Raw genomic sequence first — 17,504 nt, 5'->3', positions numbered from 1 at the left:
CGTCAGAGGCAACCTTGGAGCTGCGCCCCCCGCCCCGCCCTTCGTGCCGAGACCAGGTGGCGGTTGGGGCGCGACCAGCCCGTTTGATTTCCCGCGGCCGGTGGAAAGGGGCGGGGGAGGAGGGGAGAGAGGCCGTCGGCCAATGGGTTGGGCTGGGGCCGGTCACGTGACGGCAACGGGGCGGGGCCCAGGTGTACTTACGAGGCTGCAGGCGGGGGCCTCGGCCTCCGCTCGAAGTCCAAGAGGCGGGGCAGGCTTGCTGGCCCGGGGGAGGGGGGTAGCTCCGCTAGGATTGGCCTGTGGCCGGGAGGCGGGGCCTGCGCGCGCCTCGGCTGCGGGCTGCGATTGGCCTCGGCTCAGGGCCCGCTGCCGGCGTGCAGGCGAGGCTCGGGGCGCGAGGACCAAGCGGGGCGGTGGGTTCGCGAGCCAGGGGGAGGGGCCGGGCCGGTGGCGGCGGCGGCGGAGGAGGAGGAGGTGGCGGCGGGGGCCGGTACTGGGCCCGGCGGGATGAGCGAGGCGGAGGCGGCAGTGGTGGCGACAGCGGCCCCCGCGGCCACGGTGCCCGCGACGGCGGCAGGGGTGGTAGCGGTGGTGGTTCCGGTGCCCGCAGTGGAGTCACAGAAAGCAGGCAGCGGGGCGGGCGGCGGCGGCGGCGGAGTCGGAGCCGCAGCCGCCTCGGGCCCCGCTGCTGGGACCCCCTCGGCGCCGGGCCCCCGCACCCCTGGCAACCCAGCGACGGCGGCCTCGGGGACTCCCGCGCCCCCGGCCCGGAGTCAGGCGGACAAGCGGGTGCTGGGTGAGGGGCGGGGCGCGCGCCAGGGCTGCTCGAAGGGGGTCGGCGGGCTGGGGGAGGGGCATCGTGGAGCCCGGCGGGGTCCGGAAAGCCGAAGGCCGGTTTGGCTCGAGACTCAAAGGACTAGCTAGGTTGAGGCCAGCGGACCGAAGTGGGTTCCCCTGGTGGGAAATCCTGCAGTTCTTGGGCGGGAGGGTGTGGTTGGTCTGGTAGGGTCTGGCCACGCCCCCGGGGCGGGAGACTTTGGCCTTGATGACTCGGGTTAGTATTAGGTAAATCTCTGAGACCAGGAAGCAAGTGCACTAGTGATCCTTACACTGGGAGGGCTAGAGAGACCCTCAGTTATGACCTGAGGGCGGAACTTCGTGGACCAGGTGAGTACCCGGTTCTAGGTGAAGGGCCTTGATTTGTAGGATGTGAGGAACGTGCCTTAGAATCGGAAGAGTTTTGAAAGCCTGAGCCCCCCTGTATGGGCGCTTCCATTTACGTAGTGGAACTGGGGTAAGAATGCCTTGAAGCTACTGGATGAAACCTGGTTGGCGTGAAGTTAAGCTTAATAGGTAATAGGGAGGTAGACTAGATTTTGGAGTGTCTCAAAACTGAGTCAAACTCCATCTCTTCCCCCATCTTACTGTCCCCACTGCATCCCTGCCTGGCAGCAATCCAAGTCCTGGGCACTGTCAAATGGTTCAACGTGCGGAATGGTTACGGATTCATCAACAGGTATCTGAGGAACCCAAGGAGGGGGTGGAATGGGTGCCTTCCAAACTGGCCTGTGGGACTGGACACCTTTCCAGCCTCATCCCTACCCCTACCAAGGCACATGGTTGCAATGTCCAGCTGACGCTGATTAAAAGTATTTAACCACAGCACAGATGTGGGCAAGACGAAGCCGCCTCCACATCTTCAAGGGCAGCAGAGGGTTAATGATCTAGGAAGTTGGCAAACCTGGCTCTGACCCTCCCAAGCCTGTCTGGGTCACCTTCTGGTTTAGTTTACCGCCGCCTTTGTGGCAGAATGTACCTGCTCTCTGTGCCTCCGGGCTGGAATCCTCACTCATTTCCTGTTTAGGGCAGCACACTTAGCACTCTCATAACTCATCTCCCTTACGGAGCTGTCAGCTCCTTGAATCAATCCCCCACCTGATGGGACTGCGTCCGGTGGGGGTTGGGAAGGGAGGCGCCAGCACTCAGCCTGAGGCTGCTGCTTTCCTTCAGTTCCGCAGCCCCTCCCACCCCCCGCCCCCGCACTGGGCGGTGCCGTAGTGGCGGATTCTGAGCGGAGCCAGGTCTCTCCCAGAGGGCCCTTCCCCAGCCCAGGCACCCTGCCGAGCCCAGACCTCCTGGGAGGTCCCAGTTCCCTCTTAGCAGGCTGACCTTTGTGCAGATCTAAGTGCTTTAAAGCTAGAACACTTGTTCTAGGGAAGGGTCCCTTTCTAATTCTGGAAATGAGGACTCCTGGGAGGTTCTGAGGGAAAACCTCTCCCATCCCCCATTGGGGTGCTAGGATAAACTGGGGTGATAGGCAAGGTCGTGACAGTTCGAATATTCTCTCTCATCCTTGATCTCTTGGTGTGTTGAGAGGGGGCCTGGGGTTCACCTCCAGGCTGAGAATACAGTTTTGTGGCTGTTTGGAGCAAGTTCTTGACCCATTTTCCCCTCCTCAAACGTATTCTGCACCTCAACTCCCGTCCCCACTTTCTCCCCCTTGACTATAGAAGGAGGAAACCGAGTGGAATTTTCCACCCGTGATGTGGGTTGGGGAAGAGGGGTTGTTGGCTGGGGACAAGTTTATACCCAGCACCACCAGGTTCTAAGGTGCCCTGGGTAGAGGGTGGAGTGCTCAGCAGGTGAAAGCTGGCCCAGCTCCTTCAAGTGCCTTTGCCTCCCCCACAGCCGTTTCCTCGTGAAGCCAGGTTTTCATGGAGGTTTTAGGGATATTTGCTTCATACCAGCTTCAGGGGGCCCCCGCTGGCTCTTGTCTCACTCCCTGGGCCTTCATCAGTCATTTCACCCCAAGCTGCCATGGAAGGTGGAGAGGATGGGGCCACAAGTCTTAGGAATGGCAGCTAGGGAGGCTTCAGTGGAGGTGAGCGCCTTACCAAAGTCACCCCCCTAACAACCCATCCTGTCCTGCAGGAATGACACCAGGAGGATGTCTTTGTTCACCAGGTAAGAGCCTAGGTTGGCTTTCTGAGGGGAGGAACCCTCCCTCTCTGATGCCTTTTGCCCTTATCCTTAGCAGCACAGATCATGTTCTCCAGCTTTCACCTCCTACCCGGAACTAGCTCCCCCAATACCGCCTCAGGTGCCTGTATTAACTGCATTGGCCCCACTTGTGTTGGGTTGTATCTTGTAAGAAACGTACCTGTTGCCCTCTGGGCCTGGCACGCTCACTACATACTGGGACCTGTGAACACCTCGGAATGCATCACAGGGCAGTGTCCTGAGGGAAAGGACACAGGCTTGCGCTACTTGGGTGCAGTGGTCTCAAAGTGTGGTCCCTGCAACAGCAGCATCACCTGCAATCCAAATTCTCAGGCCCACCTCAGACCTAGCGAATCAATCAGGCTTGGGGGAGGGACCAGCAGCCTGTTTTTACAAGCTCTCCAGGTGTTTGTGATGCACGCACAGTTTGAGAACCACTGCTTTGGTGGAAAGCGCTCTCAGTGGGATTGAGGTAAGAAACACAGTACGTTTTACCCACTTTGCAACTTAAGACTCTCTCGGCTTTTTGTTTTGCTTTTGAGTTCATGTTTCTTGCTTCCCTTCTTGAAATCCTTTAGGGGTCGGGGAGGAGGGAGTGTGTCCTGGGGACCATGGTGAAATGCACAGTTGTTTGAAAGCCCCTAGTTTGTGGCTTTTCCCCTGCTAAACTTTGACTGCCTTCTCCTTGCTCCACCCTCCGGCCCCAACCCACAAGTATTCAATAAAATTTTGAAAAGAATGAAATTGGGTGGTGGACCCAGCAGGGGTGCGAGAGACTCCCGGCTGGCTGTCCTCACCTTTCTCCTGGCCTTTCCCTAACCAGACAGCTATTAAAAGAAACAACCCAAGGAAGTTTCTGCGCAGCGTTGGAGATGGGGAGACTGTGGAGTTCGATGTCGTGGAAGGAGAGAAGGTTCGGGGGCTGCGGTGGGATAGAGAAACCACCAAGCCATGGGAGGGTGGCCTGGAAGTCCCCTGAGGCTCTGGCCTCCTCAGGCCAGCTCTTCCTCTGGCCGAGCAGCCCAGGCTGTAGGACCAGGACTGTGTCCTCACGCAGACCTTGTTGTCCTTAACGCTCTGGCCGCTCCAAGGGATGTCCTAAAGAACGTGTCCCTGTCACCAGTCAGCAGTATCTGGGTTTCTGTGTAGTTCACCAAATACTCCCATGCCTGTTCTCCGCGGGGGGGCCCGTGCCCACATTCTCCTCTCAGAATCAGCTCTCCTGGAGATGGACACCTACTGCCAGCCCTCTTTCTCCCTCCCCACCCCCACCCCACCTCCAGGCTAAACCTCAAGAGGGTCCAGTGGCAGCTATTTCAAAAGGACCAGTTGCAGATGTGGCCCCTCCTAGAAGGGTCCGAACACCTGCCACTCCTTCTCTGGGGAGGGTGGAAAGAAGTAGAAGTTAGAGGAACTGGAGGGAAAGGAAATCTGGAGAGGGGCGTTTAGCTGGAAGGACGGGAAGACAATGATTCAGGCAAGGCTGGGAAGGTTGCGCCCTGTTTTTGGAGCAGGTCTCACCTGTTCCTCCCCACCTCCCCCCGCAGGGCGCAGAAAAGCTGCTAATGTAACTGGGCCCGGAGGGGTGCCAGTGAAGGGCAGCCGCTATGCCCCCAACCGACGTAGGTTCCGCCGATTCATCCCCGGCCCCGCCCAGCTGCCCCGCCACCCATGGTGGCAGAGGCTCCGTCAGGCGGGACAGACAGGCCGCGAAGGGGAGCGTGCGGAAGACACCGGGCAGCGGCCCAGACGACGCGCGCCCACCACCCTTCTTCTACCGAAGGGCGCTTTGTGCGAGGCCCTCGGCCCCCCAACCAGCAGCAGCCCATAGAGGTGATGGGAACTGGGAACGTGGGAACCAGCTGCGAGAGTTGTGAGGCTGGAGACCAGAGTCCCCCAGACGAAGCAGAATGGTGGCTGGGAAGACCTGCAGACGCCTGGACAGCTGGTGCCACCCGGCTCACCCGGGCCTTTGTGTGTTCCCAGGGCAGCTGACGGGGCAGAAACCAAAGAGAGACAGCCCCATTGGAGAGGGACCCAACAGCAGGGAGATGAGCGGGTCCCCCCACCCAGATTCCGGCCCAGGTACCGAAGGTAAGACTCCCGTCCCGGGCTCTGTCTTCCCCCTTTGCCAGCCAGTATGGGACAGGAGGATGGGAGGGGGATGGCCTGAAGCCAGTGGTCACGAGAGCTGGGTAGCTGAGCGATTACTGCGAGGTGCCCAGGGGTTAGCAGGCACTGCTGGGGTGGGGTGGGGATGGAGAGGCAGGCTGGTCCACCTCTGCTGGGTGGCCCTGGGAGGGAGGGACGTGGTCCGCACTGGGCTCCTGTCCCTTCAGGGTCCCTGCTTCTCTCCCCAGGCCTTTCCACCCCAGGCCACCCCAGCAGCCCACCACAGAAGGTGGGGATGGCGAGACCAAGTCCAGCCAAGGCCGCACTGACGGTTCCCGGCCTGAGCCCCAGCGCCCACGGAACCGCCCCTACTTCCAGCGAGACGCAGCAGCCCCCTGGACCGGGCAGCCCATAGCCCCGGAGGTGAGGACCTTGGACTGTCAGTGTGTGGTGGGGGAGGATGAAAGAAAAGGCTGGGGCCAACTTGCCTGTCTCCCTTCTTCCCCCACTTCTGTCTTCTTTTCCTTTCCCTTCCCACTCTTTGTCCCCCTTCTCCTGACCTTGCTCCCACCCACCCTGTTTCACGCAGCCTGAACCCAAGAGACAGTACGCCTGGCGGGCACCCCAACCCACCAGGAAACCCCAGCAGAGGCGGTCGAGCCCACGTCACCCCCTGCAGACTCCCTCTCAGCTCTGCTGGGAGCCCCAGCACCAGCCTGTGGATGTGAACTGGGGGAGGAGCGGGAAGAGAAAAGGTGGGAGGAGGTTGAAGTTGGGGGCTCCAAAGGACAAGAGGGTCTCAGTCGACCACCCTTGTTCTCTCTAGACCTCGGCCCCCATCAACAGTGGGGGCCCCCCAACCGCCATACCGGAGTAATTCCAACTCAAAGGACACCCAGAGCCACCATCTGGTGAGTGGCAAGCCCAGGGCGGGTACCAAGAGGGTGGGGTTGGGGCTGGGTGGTGATAAGCTGCCGGTCGTGATTTTTCGGTCTCTCTTCCTCTCAGGTATCCAACTGACCTGTATCCTACCCAGCACCTCCCTCCCCGCTTTCCCACAGTTCATGACATCAAAACACCAGCTTTTCCCCTTTTTCCTGGAGACTCAGGAGGGCCAAAGCAACAGCCTTTGGCTTTTTTTTCTCTCTCTCCCTGACCAAGGGTTAAAGGAAGGGATCCATCGTTATTGTTCAGAGGCACCAACTCCCTCCCCTAAATCAGGCTGAGAAGGAACCAGCCAGCTTTTACCTCTTCCTGGTTGTTTTTCTTTCCCCTCCCAGTTTATTTTTTGTTTCCCCACTACCCCCTACCTCTGAAGCCATTTTATGAAATGTCATGTGCCACCTGAGCCTCCAGTAAAAACAAAAACAGGCTTTCCTGTTGTCTTGGTCTCTGCCTCTTTTCTGTTCAGAGCCTCGCCGGTAACTCCCTGTAGAGGGGGGCGGCGGCAGGGCCTGCGCTCGGATCCTTGTGCCCACGTTTCTAGCTGTACGGCTCTGCAGAAGTGCCTTCATCCCTGTGAAGTTGACTTTTCCCATCTGTGAAACGGGGCTAATGCCTCCCTGGCAGAATGAGTGTTTCCTGAAGTGCCGAGAGCAGCGTCTGGCACCTGCAGCGTCACCTTACCGAGCATTTACTACCGTTAAGGAAAGCAGTGACTACAACTCTTTAGGTGGGGGGGTGAGTGAGTGACAGCATCCAGAGGGTTCTGCGGCCTCGAGCTGAGGCAGGATGGAGAGGAGACGGGGGTTGGGGTGGCTGTGGTCCCTGCCTCAGCCCATCCCGGAGTGTCTTCGCATGACAGGACGCTCATCTCATACAGTAACTTTATATACGGATCTATATATATATACATTTAGTACAACAGACCTTCAGTTTTTTCTCCCTGCCCCTTCTTTTTCAAACATATACAAAAATATCTGAAGGCTCCTCCCAGCCCAGCGTTCACAGGCAGCCTTTCAAATCCCTCTTTCCCTTAGTTGGTCAAAAGCCTTTGGTACAACACCCTCCCGGGATGGAGAGGAGAGAAGAGAGCTGGGGCCCCCATCTGGCAGCCTTGGGGAGCAGCTGGGGTGGGGCCCGGAGCCCTGAGTCTAGAGAGGCGCCTGCTGTCCCTTCCTCTCCCCACATGTGGATGTGTGTTCCCTCTCACCCCGGAAGGCCGAGCAAGAGCACTGAGCCTGCAGTGAGAGAGGTGAGGTTAGACCTTGGAAGGGGTGCGTCCTTTGCCCTGGAGGGGACAAGACAGACCCCCCCCCCTTTCACCCAGAGTCTGTGGTAAGAATTCAGAGAAAGTGCCAGAGTGGGAGGAGTCCAAGGTGGCAGGAACTGGATATCTCTTCTCCAGTCCTGCTTTTGGCTTCAGTTCATGCCCACCAGAAAGTCAGTCTTAGAGCCTCTCCTCCCTATAATCCCCCTACTCTGGCCGGGGGCGGAAGTACCCTGGAGCTGGGGTGGGGTGCGGGTGGGCTACAGAGGAAGGAGGGGACGAGAAGGGAGAATGGCCCACCCCACGGCCACAGCCTAACCACAACACAAATAATCCAAGAGTCACACGAGGGGAATGAGGGGGGTGCTCAGACCACCCTTCCCTCCAGCTTCCCAATTCCACCAGGCTGCAGGGGGTGTCTCCACCCTGGAAGTAATGGGGAAGAGAGGGTTAAAGTGCTGCAGAGGAAAGGAGGGGGTCTCTGGGCGGGTTGAAGAACTGGCTCTCCCGCCCCTGCTTGGCCCCTCAGTCATTCTCATCTGGCCCTAAGTACTCAAGCTCTGTGCTGGGTTTCACCTCCTGCTCTAAAAGAGAGGGTGTCCGGCGGAAGGCGGCTGAGATCTGGTCAAACGTCCGGCCGCGGGTTTCAGGCACTTTTAAGAAGGTGAAGATGAAGAAGCCAAGCAGGAGGACCGCGAATAGAAGGAAGACGTAGGGACCCATAGCATCCTGGGACAAGTGGAGAAAGAGGTGTTGACAGAGGGGAGGGAACGGGTGGCCTCAGGCAAGCCAGGGACTAAGGCCTTCACAGGGATACTGCACAAAGCAGGTGGCTCCTTTGTGGGGCAAGAGAAATTACCAGGAGAATTTAGTGAGAAAAGAATTATCTGAACCCCAACTCTCCTGGTTTTACCCTCTCTTACCATCCTGAGTCACTGAAGTCAGAGTGGATTCCCGGCCATTTGCAGTATTAATATGAAGTTTGTAATATTACTCCTAGTCTAAGTAAGTTATGCCACTAGTTTGTTAAGAAACCTCTGTTGTTATCCAATCTAGGTCAGTTCCCTTCTTTGATTCTGGTGGAACAGGTGGTCTTCAGGACCCACGTGGTCCACCAAAGTGATCCCCAGACCAGCACTCTATGGGCAGGGGAAAGGGGGAAATGCTGACTGAAAAGCAACTGGGCTAGTTGTGAGTGTGAGTTGCCGTCCTCTGGCTGACCATGTGGGAGATGGGGACAGGGCAGGGGACCTACCGCAACATACTGGAAACCCATGCCAATGATGAAGTTGCATGTCCAGTTGGAGAAACCAGCCACAGCCATGGCTGCTGGGCGGGGTCCCTGGCTGAAGAGCTCGGCCACGATGAACCAGGGGATGGGGCCAGGGCCAATCTCAAAGAAGGCCACAAAGCCAAAGATGGCCACGATGGAGACATAGCTCATGGCTGGAACCTGCTCCTGGGGGCCAGGCAGGGAGGGTGGAGAATTCAGGTCAGGTCTTTCTGGATCTTCTTTGCCCTCAACCCAGCAAACTGGCATCTACCCCTCCCAGCCGCTCACAGGGGGCCGGCCACCCTTGGTTAGAATAGGTCCTTGAGCATTTGACATTTAGCTGGCTACCCTTTGCCAATTCAGGGCAGAGGGAACATGTGGTCTCCCAGCTCTTATGACTGTGGATTCCCACTTGGTTCTAGAGCTGGGTCCTTAGGAATTATTATTGGTCCTGGGGCTCGACAGGGGCTCTCCTCCCTGGCTGCCAGGATTGTGCTACAGCTTCCACCCAGAGGAGGAAGTGCAGCCTGGGTCCGTCGGTAGCACGGTCCTGGCATACGGCCTGGCCTCAGGATCAAAGGCATGTATGTTGAGGCATGGCCCTGGCTGCCTACAGAGCCCCTTGGGGCAGTTCCCCTGGGTTGGGCCGCGGGTCCCCTTCCCTCTCCCTAGGCCTCACCAGCAGAAGCAGAGCCACGGTCATCAAGATGGCACAGCCACACATGCCTGCCAGGCCTAGGAGTTGGAGGGTCCGGCGCCCAGCCCGTTCCACCAAGAACACCTGAGGGGAGAGTCAGGGCTTGCAAGGGGCCTTTAAGGCTTGGGAAGTGGGAGGGGTTAGGTGGGTGGGGCCAACCAAGAGCTGGACCTCCAGGACGCCCAGGGATGTGAAACCAATGGTGGGGGCCCTTCCAGAGGCCAGCAGTTACCGAGACCAAGGTGAAGACCATGTTGACCACACCGGCTCCGATGGTGGCGTAGGCTGGTTGCCCTACCCCCGCCGTCTCGAAGATGCTGGTTGAATAATAGAAAACCTAGAGGTGGGCGAGAAGAAAAGGGGATGGCAGGGATGGGTCCCTGGGTCCCTCCCTCCCTTGCAGCCACTCCAAGCTGGACTGACCCTGAATTTTAATGGAGGGGGCGTGCTCCCTCCTTCCCTCCTCTCAGGCTCTTCCCTGACCCTTGCCTTTCCTGGAGGCTGCTGCATACGTACTGCGTTGATGCCCGACAGCTGCTGGCTCAGCTGCAGCACAATTGCAATGACGAGGGGTTGCCGGTGGATGTGGCTGCCCAGGAGCTGGAGCAGGGACAGTGGCCGCTCACGCTCCAGCTTCCGCTTCTCCTCCTTCAGCCCAGCCAGCGCTTCAGACACGTCGGCCCGGGCTGTCAGGCGCTTCAAACCTGGAGGTGAGGAGGGTCAGGTCTGAGAGGGTAGGGAGGGGGCCTGGGAGGAGGACAGGCTCCAGCAAGATGGCACGGGAGCTCACTCTTTCTGGCGGGCCCCTCCAGGTTCCGGATAATGTAGAGGTAGCGGGGGCTTTCTGGGCAGAAGGGCAGCAGGACCAGCTGCAGGAGGGCAGGCAGCATAGTGATGCCCAGGAGTAGTGGCCATAGTGTAGCAGTGCCCAGTATGGACTCCAAGCCCAGCACCTGTGGCAGAAGGGTGGGAAGGAGGGCAGGCCGTTCAGCCTGTCCCCAGAGCCCCACCCCAACCCCCTGCCCAGCCTCCCGTGAGGCCAGGTCCAGTCACCTGGGCAATCAGGATGCCAATGACGATGGCCAGTTGGTTGAGTGTCCCCAAGGCGCCCCGCAGGTGAGTGGGGGCGATCTCCCCCACGTACATGGGCACCAGCCCCGACGTCAGCCCTGGGCAGAGGGAAGGAGAGAGCTTCTGAGGGCAGCTGCCCACTCTGACCCCCAAGCCCAGGGAGAGTGAAGGAGAGCAAGGCACTGGGCGCGACCACAGTGCCCGCGGGTACCTGAGTAGGCGCCAATGAGGAACCGTCCAAGAATGAGCAACTCATAGGAGGCAGCCGCCTTGGCCAGGCCCATGAGGGCGCCCCCTAGCACTGCCAGGGCGTTGTTGAACAGCATTGCCCTCTTCCTGGCAGGCAAAGAGTGCGGCTGTGAGAGTTAGGGCACTGGTACTCTGGCTCCCTTCCTGTTCTCCCTTGCCCTCCAGCCCCATACCTTCCCAGCCACTGAGAGATGACGCCAATCAGGAAGGAGGAGATCATGCCACCCACAGAGAAGATGGCCACGGAGAGAGCCCAGAGCATGGTGAGGGTGCCTGGTGGGATGGAGCCGGGTCCCTCAGGCCCCTGCCTCCCCAGCCACGTCTCATTGTAGCTCTGTTCAATCACCTGGGGGACAGCACAGGAGTTATTCCCTGCAGACTCCTCCCTCTCTGCTCACCCCCAACACCCCCTGCCTTGTCTGGGCACCCCACTCTGCCGGCTGTAGCCCCTCACCTTCTGGGGGGCATTGATGACCCCGATGTTGTAGCCAAACTGCAGGGAGCCGAGCACAGCGGAGAATACGGCGAGGACCAGGGTCCCAGTGACTCGTTGCTGGGGGGGCTCCCCATCCTGGGCAGGCGGAAGCAGAGAGGAGGCATATCACATGGAATCATGGCATCTTTTCTTCCTCCAGGGGCCCAGGCCCAGCAGGAGCCTTGAGATGCTGGGTTCCATCCAACATGTTGGGCGAGGGAAAGTGGGCCATATTAGGAATCGCTTGAAGATCTCAACGTAAACAAGAGCAGGAAGAACCCGAGAGTACCAGGGCATGGAGGAGAAACTGATGTTTGAGTCCAGTAGGCAGAGAAATGTTTGAGGACCTGGGTCTCACAATTTCTCTGTGACCTTGGGACAGGCTTGGCCTTACAAGACCTGAGTTCAGATTTGTGTGACCTTGGGTAAGTCACTGCCCCACTCTGAACTGGGGAGATAGGGGTGATGTTGCCTAATTTGCCTACCTGTCAGTGAAAGTGTGAAAATCAAAATCAAACGTTAACAGTGTCCCCACCAGTGCTGGTTTTATAAAGTGACAAGTGCATTATCGTCATCAGCCTCTGTCCTCTCCCCTCCCATCTGGGGGTTCTCTCCGCGGGCTCCCGGAAGCCCCCAACAGGCTCAAGAAAGGCAATTCCCAAAAGGACATCGAGGTCATTCCTCCTGGCCTATGGCCTTCTCTGTCTCCGCCCCGGCTTCCCTTCCCCCTCTAAGGTGCGACGAAGGGCAGGGGGCCATGCTGGCTTTTGCCTGTGAGAGCCTTGCCCAGGGGATGGGGGCGGGAAGGTGGTATGAGGTGCGGTAGCGGTGGTGGCTCATCGCTGGCGGCACAGACTGTCTCCAAACGGAAACCTGAGCTGGGGGAGGAAGGGCTGACACTCCCCTCTACCCCTCCACCAACCGTGGGGCGAGGGAAAGTTCAGCGTCCTGGAGGACTGCCAAGAGTGGGGGTGGGGGGGGCCTACGGAGAACCTCCGGTCCTCGAAAAATTGCGGGCGAGCCGAGACAGACGGACAGCTGCTGGAGGGCAAGACCCGCCTGGATCTGCTTTCTTGAGGGCAGAGTGTCCACGATCCCGGCGCAACTCGCTGCCAACTAGAGAAGGGAGCGAACCCTGGACTCGCAGAATCCAGCCGTGGTCCTAGCTCCCGAATAATCCCCCAGACCCGCTATGCCTCTTGGAGGGACTGGAATCCGACCGTCACGGGTTGTCCAGCCCGGCTATAAATAGCCAGTCCCCCACCCCCCACCCCCTGCGTCTGCGCAAGGACCGCCCCCTAGCTGACCCCAACCGCGACCCCAGCCCGAGAAAAGCGGGACCCGTGTCCGCGTCGCGCCCCCGCATGCCAAACCCTACTTCGGAGCCGATCTGTTGGAAGCCCGACGGCATCTTGTCTTAGGAACTGGAGACGCACGAGCTGCCGTAGATGAGAGGGAGGCGACTAGGGGTCTGCGGCCCTACCCTTGGCGGGCAGAGGGAGCGGGGGCGATGGGGGTCGCGGAGCTTTGTGCGGATGGCGAGCCTGGCGGGACCCACAGCCACAAGCCGAGGAGCCAGAGAGCAGCTCCCGGGGATCTGGCTGAGCCTGGCCGGCTGGGGAAAGACCCGAAGAGCAGCCCCGGCGGTCCCCAGGGCCACGCCTTTCACAGCACCCATTGGCCAGGAGCCCGCACACCCCAGAAGGCCACGCCCCTCCCTGAGGCTGAGAGTTTGGCACCTGCTGTAGGGTAGGCCAGCGAGGCCACGCCCGTCAGCGTGCCCGGCGAGACACGCCCCTCGGGTTCCCGCCGGCCACCGGCCCGGATGTTTTGAAAAGGGGGTCCTGGGACCCTTGGAGGCCAAGTTCCCCTCAGTGTGAGGACTCCGCCCACCGCCCAAGGTTCGGGGCTGAAGAAGCGACTTCAAAGCCCTGCGCGGCGGCTCGAGACGGCGGGGTCCGAGAGGAAGGGACGGACCAGGTACACTTGCCCGGGAGAGAACTCGGGCCCGGAACTGCGCGAGCCGGCGCGCGGGGTGGGTGCGGAGCAATGGCCTGGAGTAACCCACAGTGGTTATTTTTAGCTCCCACATTGGGAGACGCCAAATGTCAGGTCCCGGGTGTCCCGGCCGGTCCCGGGCGGGGGAGGGCAGGGAGACGGAGCCTTAAAGGATCCGCGACACGCTTCCCACGCGGAGATGGCCTTGGGCACAGGAAATTCCGTTCCTAGCGGGTCGGGTGTCTGGCCTTGGTGGTTCTCTTTCCATGCATCCCTGCTCTGGGCACTGTCTATCTGGCCCTTCCCCTACACCGGTTCCCCACGTTGGTTCCTGGAGGCGGCCCGAGGGACAGGTGGTCACACCAACCACGTCACCAGTCCTGAGGCCCCTGAGCCGCCAAGAATGTGCTGGCCGCGTGGACGACTTGGACACACTCTCTAGAGGTCGCTTCGGGTTTGAATCCCCAGCTAAATCCTGCCCAGCGAGGAGGGCGCGACCTAGAGGTGGCGAGTCCCCAGAGCAGCGGAATACTCCGAGTACAGAGAGCGCGCGTCTGGGAAAACGGGACTCGGAAGCGCGGGGCTTTAGTGCCACCTGGAGGGAGAACGCGGATCCGCAGCGGATCGGGCCAGGGTGGTCTCCGGCCCACTGTCCCCGTCATTCTACCTCTAAGGCTTCCATTACTTCCAGCCCAGGCCTCTTTCTGGAGCTCCAGATCCGACTGTTCAGCAGCCGCGTGGGTGGGCAGCTCACCTGATCAGCGTGTCCAAACCTGCTCCTCCTGCTAACTTCCTCATCCCAGTGAATGGTCCTATTAGCCATCCTGTCACTCCTATCAGAAGGAGGAAGTCATGCTTGATTTCTCCTTTCCTGCACCCGCCCCCCCCCCTTTATCCAGTTAGTTATCAGCGTTGGTGTTTTGACCTCCTAAACTCTCATATTCATCTGATTTTCTCCACCTGTACTGTTGCCACTTTGGTCCGGACCACCATCACCCTGACTGGTCTCCCTGCTCCTCCTCTTCCCCAGCAGCGAGGGCAGAGTACCATACAAAACAGTCCAACCTCTCACTCACGCTCCCCCCAAAAGTCTTTGTTGCCTACTGTCAAGTTCAAACCCCTTTTCAGAGTGAACAAAACCTCCTGCCTTTCCTCTTCTATCTCTGCCTCACGTTCTGTCCTCTCCCCTCGAGTTTTAGTCAATTCCTAACTACTTCTTGTACCTAGAACACACTGCTGTTTCACTCCTTGGTGCCTTTGCCATGCTAATCCCTCAGTCTGCAATACCAGAGGACTCCTATTCATCCTCCAAAAAAAGCTCACCCTCTCTGTGATACCTTCCTTGGCCTTCCTCCAGAAATCCATGTGTCCCCAGGACTTCCCTGGTGGCACAGTGGTTAAGAATCTGCCTGCCAATGCAGGGGACATGGGTTCGAGCCCTGGTCCGGAAAGATCCCACATGCCGCATAGCAACTAAGCCCGTGTGCCACAACTACTGAGCCCGCGCTCTAGAGCCCGCGAGCCACAACTGCTGAGCCCACGTGCCACAACTACTGAAGCCCGCGCGCCTAGAGCCCATGCTCCGCAACAAGAGAAGCTCCCGCTCGCCACAACTAGAGAAAGCCTGCGTGCAACACAACGAAGACCCAACACAGCCAAAAATAAATAAATAAATTTATTTAAAAAAAAAAAATGTCCATGTGTCCCCAATATAGTGTACTGTCATCATTTCTTCTCTGCACCTTAACCTTGAGGACAGATGATCATCTTGTTTACCTCTGTATCCCCAGCACCCAGCCTAGGGGTGGGCACTCAGTAAATGTTTGTTGAACGAATGGAATGAGGGTCTGCTCCTGATGGCCAAGAATGCGGATTAGGGAGCAATCACAAAGCGGGGAAACCTTTGGTGAATGGCTCCACATATCTGACCAAGGGGATGTAGATGAAGAACTAAGGTCTGCTGGTTGAGGAGAACCAATCATTTATGAGCAGAAAGGAGCAGAAGCGATTGATGGAAGCGGAGAGGGACCGGTCAGGAAGGTAAAAGGAAAGCCAGGGATGCTGGAATACCACAAAGGGAGGAGGGCAGGGAGAGAGGAAAAGCCAAGAAGGGTGCCAAGAGGAAAAAAGGGAGTTGGGGGAGGCACAGATTGGGGGCAGATGATAAGTCAGTGTAGCAGGTGGAGTGCAGGGCTGGGGTCTGTCCTGGCACTCAGGGCACGGCACATTCCTGATCTCATTCAGATGCTGTGTTCTGACGCTTCCAGGAGTTTAAACCGCAGAGAAAGTGGAATCAAGGAAAGCAAGTCAGAGCTAGATACAGGAGACAGAGTAAAGAGTATGGAGAGAGAGATGGAGGAGTAGAAGAGACAACAGGAGTAAGGAGAGACAGTTGGGAGGGAGGAAGAATAATGGCTGGGACAGTGAGAGAAAGAGGTCGATTGAGAGAGGATGGAAAAGGAAGGAGAGAGACACAGGATACAAGTGGGCACTTCGCACTGGAGCCTGTGTGTGTTGATTTGCCTAGAAATTAATCTTTGGCCCGTTTGATCGCAGAACCAGTTGTAGCCCTTCCTAAGCTCTGCCCTATGTCATGGGGAGCTGATCCCTGTGGGCTTTTGTTTTCAAGCTCCTGTGTTCACTGCCTTCTGGCCTGGTGCAGCCCACAGTAGGTAAGAGATTGGAGGGCAGGAGAAAGCCAGGATATTTCTTCCCTCTCTCTGCGTCCAGCTCCTACTACTCTACAGGCCCACTTTGCTTCCAGCTTCTGGAGGGAAACCTTGGACGGCTGAGCTCCAGCAATGCCATCTCCTCCCTTTGTCCCGTCACTGTTTTTGTCAATATATGAGGGTCTCAGGTACAGAGGATTGAATTAATGACACAGTTCTTGGTACATTATCCTCACTGATCTATGTCTTATCTTGTTTTTATTTAAAAAGTTATTCTCTTTTATTTCCACACCCATTTCTCATTTGTCCTTCCTCAAAAGACAACCATTCCAATGTATTTAATGCTCACCTGCAAAACATAAATTGTTTTGCGTGCACACATTTTTAATTTATGTACATAGCATCTGGTTATATATTTCAATCTGATCTTACTTATTTTCAGTAAGCACTATGTTTTAAAAACCCATTCAGGGAATTCCCTGGCGGTCCAGTTGTCAGGACTCTGAGCTTCCATTGCAGGGGGCATGCGTTCGATTCCTGGTCAGGGAACTAAGATCCCACAAGCTGCAGGGTGCAGCCAAAAAAATAAAAAACCCATTCATGTTCTATAATTATCAAAGTTATTGTTGTATAATTAATGTATTGCATTATTTATTTATTGCATAATTTATTGTTGCATTATACTCCACAATGTCAGTCATCCCATTGATAAGCACCCATGTCACCTCCACTTCCCAACCACAACAAATAACATGGCAGTGAACATTTTCATACAAGGCTCTTTATGGGGGATATGTCTCTGCCTCTGCCTAGGTCTTTGTCTTTATTTATATCTGTCTCCACCGAGCAGAATTGCTGAGTCATAGGGTATACTTACACCTAATTTGACTAAGAGCTACCAGCTTGCTCATAAGAATGACAATCACAGTCTCCACTTCCATCAGCAGTTTGGGAGGGTTTCACTACCACCACAACCTCTCAGGCAGCATACACCCAGAGCAGCATAGTTAAGAGTATGCATAGGTAAGAGCCCAAACTGCCTGAGTTTGAGTCCCAGATCTGATATTTACTAACTTCGTGCCCTTGGGAAAGTTACCTAAGCTCTTTGTGCCTTGTTTACCGCATCTGTAAAATGAGAAGGGAGATAATAATAGTACCTACATCTTAGGGTTTTAATGAAGATGAATAATGTAATAGTCACATAGTGCTTAAAATAGAATTGAATACGGTTGTTTTTGTTTTTTAAAACAGCTCTATTGAGATATAATCGACAAACAATAAACTGCACATATTTAAAATGTACAATTTGGGGACTTCCCTGGTGGCGCAGTGGTTAAGAATCCGCCTGCCAATGCAGGGGACACGCGTTCGAGCCCTGGTCTGGGAAGATCCCACATGCCGTGGAGCAACTAGACCTGTGCGCCACAACTACTGAGGCTGCGAGCCACAGCTACTGAAGCCTGCGCGCCTGGAGCCCATGTTCCGCAACAAGAGAAGCCACCGCAATGAGAAGCCCGCGCACTGCAATGAGAAGCCCACGAACCGCCACGAAGAGTAGCTCCTGCTCACCACAACTAGAGAAAGCCCACACACAGCAACGAAGACCCAACACAGCAAAAAAAAATAAAGAAAAAAATTTTTTCAATGAAAGAAAATGTACCATTTGGTAAGTCAAAAGATTTTTTTAATTGACGTATAACTGACAGGTAACATTAATTTCTGGTGTATAACATCATGATTCTATATTTGTA

The 17,504-nt window shown here is 57.1% G+C and overlaps 2 protein-coding genes across 3 annotated transcripts; one reads left to right on the top strand and one right to left on the bottom strand.

Annotated features, from left to right (window-relative positions):
* The first annotated feature begins 463 nt into the window (after window positions 1-463).
* On the top strand, window positions 464-6,035 carry YBX2 (Y-box binding protein 2). Its single transcript, XM_036838171.1, is given in 13 exon segments — window positions 464-796; window positions 1,453-1,516; window positions 2,932-2,939; window positions 2,942-2,964; window positions 3,824-3,924; window positions 4,555-4,637; window positions 4,640-4,703; window positions 4,705-4,756; window positions 4,758-4,784; window positions 4,786-4,913; window positions 4,987-5,094; window positions 5,361-5,535; window positions 5,939-6,035. Coding segments are annotated over 13 exon segments (1,173 nt in total). The 5' UTR covers window positions 464-507; the 3' UTR covers window positions 5,990-6,035.
* Window positions 6,036-6,920: 885 nt separating this feature from the next.
* On the bottom strand, window positions 6,921-12,762 carry SLC2A4 (solute carrier family 2 member 4). Of its 2 annotated transcripts, XM_036837438.1 has the most exons (12): window positions 12,465-12,762; window positions 12,080-12,202; window positions 11,066-11,182; window positions 10,785-10,957; window positions 10,574-10,698; window positions 10,345-10,460; window positions 10,082-10,244; window positions 9,808-9,995; window positions 9,524-9,628; window positions 9,274-9,375; window positions 8,577-8,780; window positions 6,921-8,050 (listed from the first exon to the last, which is right to left on the bottom strand). In XM_036837438.1, the coding sequence occupies exons 1-12, from the start codon at window positions 12,495-12,497 to the stop codon at window positions 7,847-7,849; spliced, it is 1,653 nt and encodes a 550-aa protein (XP_036693333.1). In that variant the 5' UTR covers window positions 12,498-12,762; the 3' UTR covers window positions 6,921-7,846. The 2 variants fall into 2 exon arrangements, with proteins under 2 accessions (XP_036693333.1, XP_036693334.1); XM_036837439.1 differs by lacking the exon at window positions 12,080-12,202 and having other exon boundaries at window positions 6,951-8,050; window positions 12,465-12,688.
* Between the last annotated feature and the right edge of the window lie 4,742 nt (window positions 12,763-17,504).

This window comes from Balaenoptera musculus, chromosome 20 (genome assembly GCF_009873245.2).
Source record: "Balaenoptera musculus isolate JJ_BM4_2016_0621 chromosome 20, mBalMus1.pri.v3, whole genome shotgun sequence".
NCBI classification, from domain to species: Eukaryota; Metazoa; Chordata; class Mammalia; order Artiodactyla; family Balaenopteridae; genus Balaenoptera; species Balaenoptera musculus.
This window is presented reverse-complemented; position numbering and strand designations above follow the sequence as displayed.